This window comes from Castanea sativa, chromosome 7 (genome assembly GCF_040712315.1).
Source record: "Castanea sativa cultivar Marrone di Chiusa Pesio chromosome 7, ASM4071231v1".
NCBI lineage: Eukaryota > Viridiplantae > Streptophyta > Magnoliopsida > Fagales > Fagaceae > Castanea > Castanea sativa.
In genome coordinates, this window is record NC_134019.1 from 5,111,523 (window position 1) to 5,113,149 (window position 1,627).

The following is a 1,627-nucleotide window of genomic DNA, read 5'->3' on the forward strand; positions in this document are numbered from 1 at the left end:
ACACACAAAATTGACACTATAGGAAAGGTCTGTCTAGTGAAGGTAAGATATTGTAGTCCTCCAACTAGGCTACGATAATGTGTGGGGTCGTGATAAAGAGCATTATTGATGGGAAGTTGCTGACCTTTTGATGGCATGGGTGTCGAAATTGGTTTGCATGATGTCATGGCAGCACGATCTAGAAGTTCCAAAGCATAGCGTGTTTGTGAAAGGAAAAGACCTTGGGTACTTTGATGGACTTCAATGCCAAGGAAATGATGGAGAAAACCCAAATCTTTAATGGAGAATTCACGAGCCAATTGAGAGATAAGCCATTGAATCCTAGTCGGTCATCACCGCACTATCATATCATCAACGTAGAGTAGTAAAATAAGAACTCCATGAGAAGATTGACAAATGAACAAACTTGGGTCAGATATGCTGCAATAAAAGCCAAGTTGAAGAAGAAAGTCACTAAGCCTATCAAACCAAGCGCGAGGGGCTTGTTTGAGGCCATATAGGGCACAACTTAGTTGGCAAACACGAGTAGGGTGTATTGGATCAACATAGCCCGGTGGTTGATGCATGTAAACACGAGTAGATAGAAAGCCATGAAGGAACGCATTTTTGACGTCAAGTTGGCGAATCTCCCATCCTTTGACAACTGCTATTGTGAGGGTCAGTCGAATACTAGCAGGTTTGATAACAGGAGAGAAGGTTTCTGAGAAATCTATGCCATCAACTTGATGAAACCCTTTGGCAACTAATCGTGCTTTGAGTCGCTCTAAGGAGCCGTCGGGTTTAAGTTTAGCTTTATAAACCCATTTACATCCCACCACATTCATCTCAGGTTTGGACGGAACAAGGATCCACGTTTTGTTTGTAGCAAGGGCATCCATCTCCTCATCCATGGCAGCTACCCAACCTGGGTGACTTTTAGCATTTTGAATGGATCGGGGTTCAGTTGGGATATCATGCTTTATGCGAGCTACATGGAGATTAGCATACTTGGGGTTGGGCTTATGTACACCAACCTTGGAACGAGTGAGCATGGGTGCCGAGTCTGGGTTTGTTTCAGGAGGAATAGGAGTGGTCTCTACCGGTGGATTCGAGGAAGATGCTTGACATGGCTCGTGCAAAGAAGAGCCCGATATGGTCACTTGTAAGAGGCTCAACTCGAGGAGGAATTGTGATGCATTTGATGGTGCAGTTGGCTAGTGATGTCTTGAGATTCAGGCGGTGTAAAGGCTGAAAGAGGTGTAGAGTAAGGTGGAGGAGAATCATTTGGTGGATCAATCTCCCATTCTGAGAAGATGCAAAGCTCCCCCTTAAGAGGATCACTCTTGTACAAGCTTGTAGGCGTGGAATAAGGAAAGATGGATTCATCAAAGACCACATGGCGTGAGATATAAACTCACCCAGTCGGTGGATACAAACATTTGTACCCCTTATGCTTCATGCTATAGCCAATAAAAACACAAGGAAGGGATTTTGGATCAAGCTTATGTGATCTATACTCACCAAGGTAAGGAAAGCACTTTGAGCCCAATACTCGTAATGAAGAATAGTCCGGATTTCTTCCATAGAGTCTGAAAAAAGGAGATTCCATGTTGAGGTGTGGGGATGGTAGACGGTTGATTAGGAACAC

At 44.1% G+C, this 1,627-nt stretch overlaps 1 protein-coding gene across 1 annotated transcript; it reads right to left on the reverse strand.

Moving 5' to 3' along the window:
• Window positions 1-332: 332 nt before the first annotated feature.
• LOC142643890 (putative mitochondrial protein AtMg00820) lies at window positions 333-1,031 on the reverse strand. The gene has a single exon (XM_075818613.1). It carries the CDS (start codon window positions 1,029-1,031, stop codon window positions 333-335), a length of 699 nt encoding a protein of 232 aa, XP_075674728.1.
• Window positions 1,032-1,627: the final 596 nt, after the last annotated feature.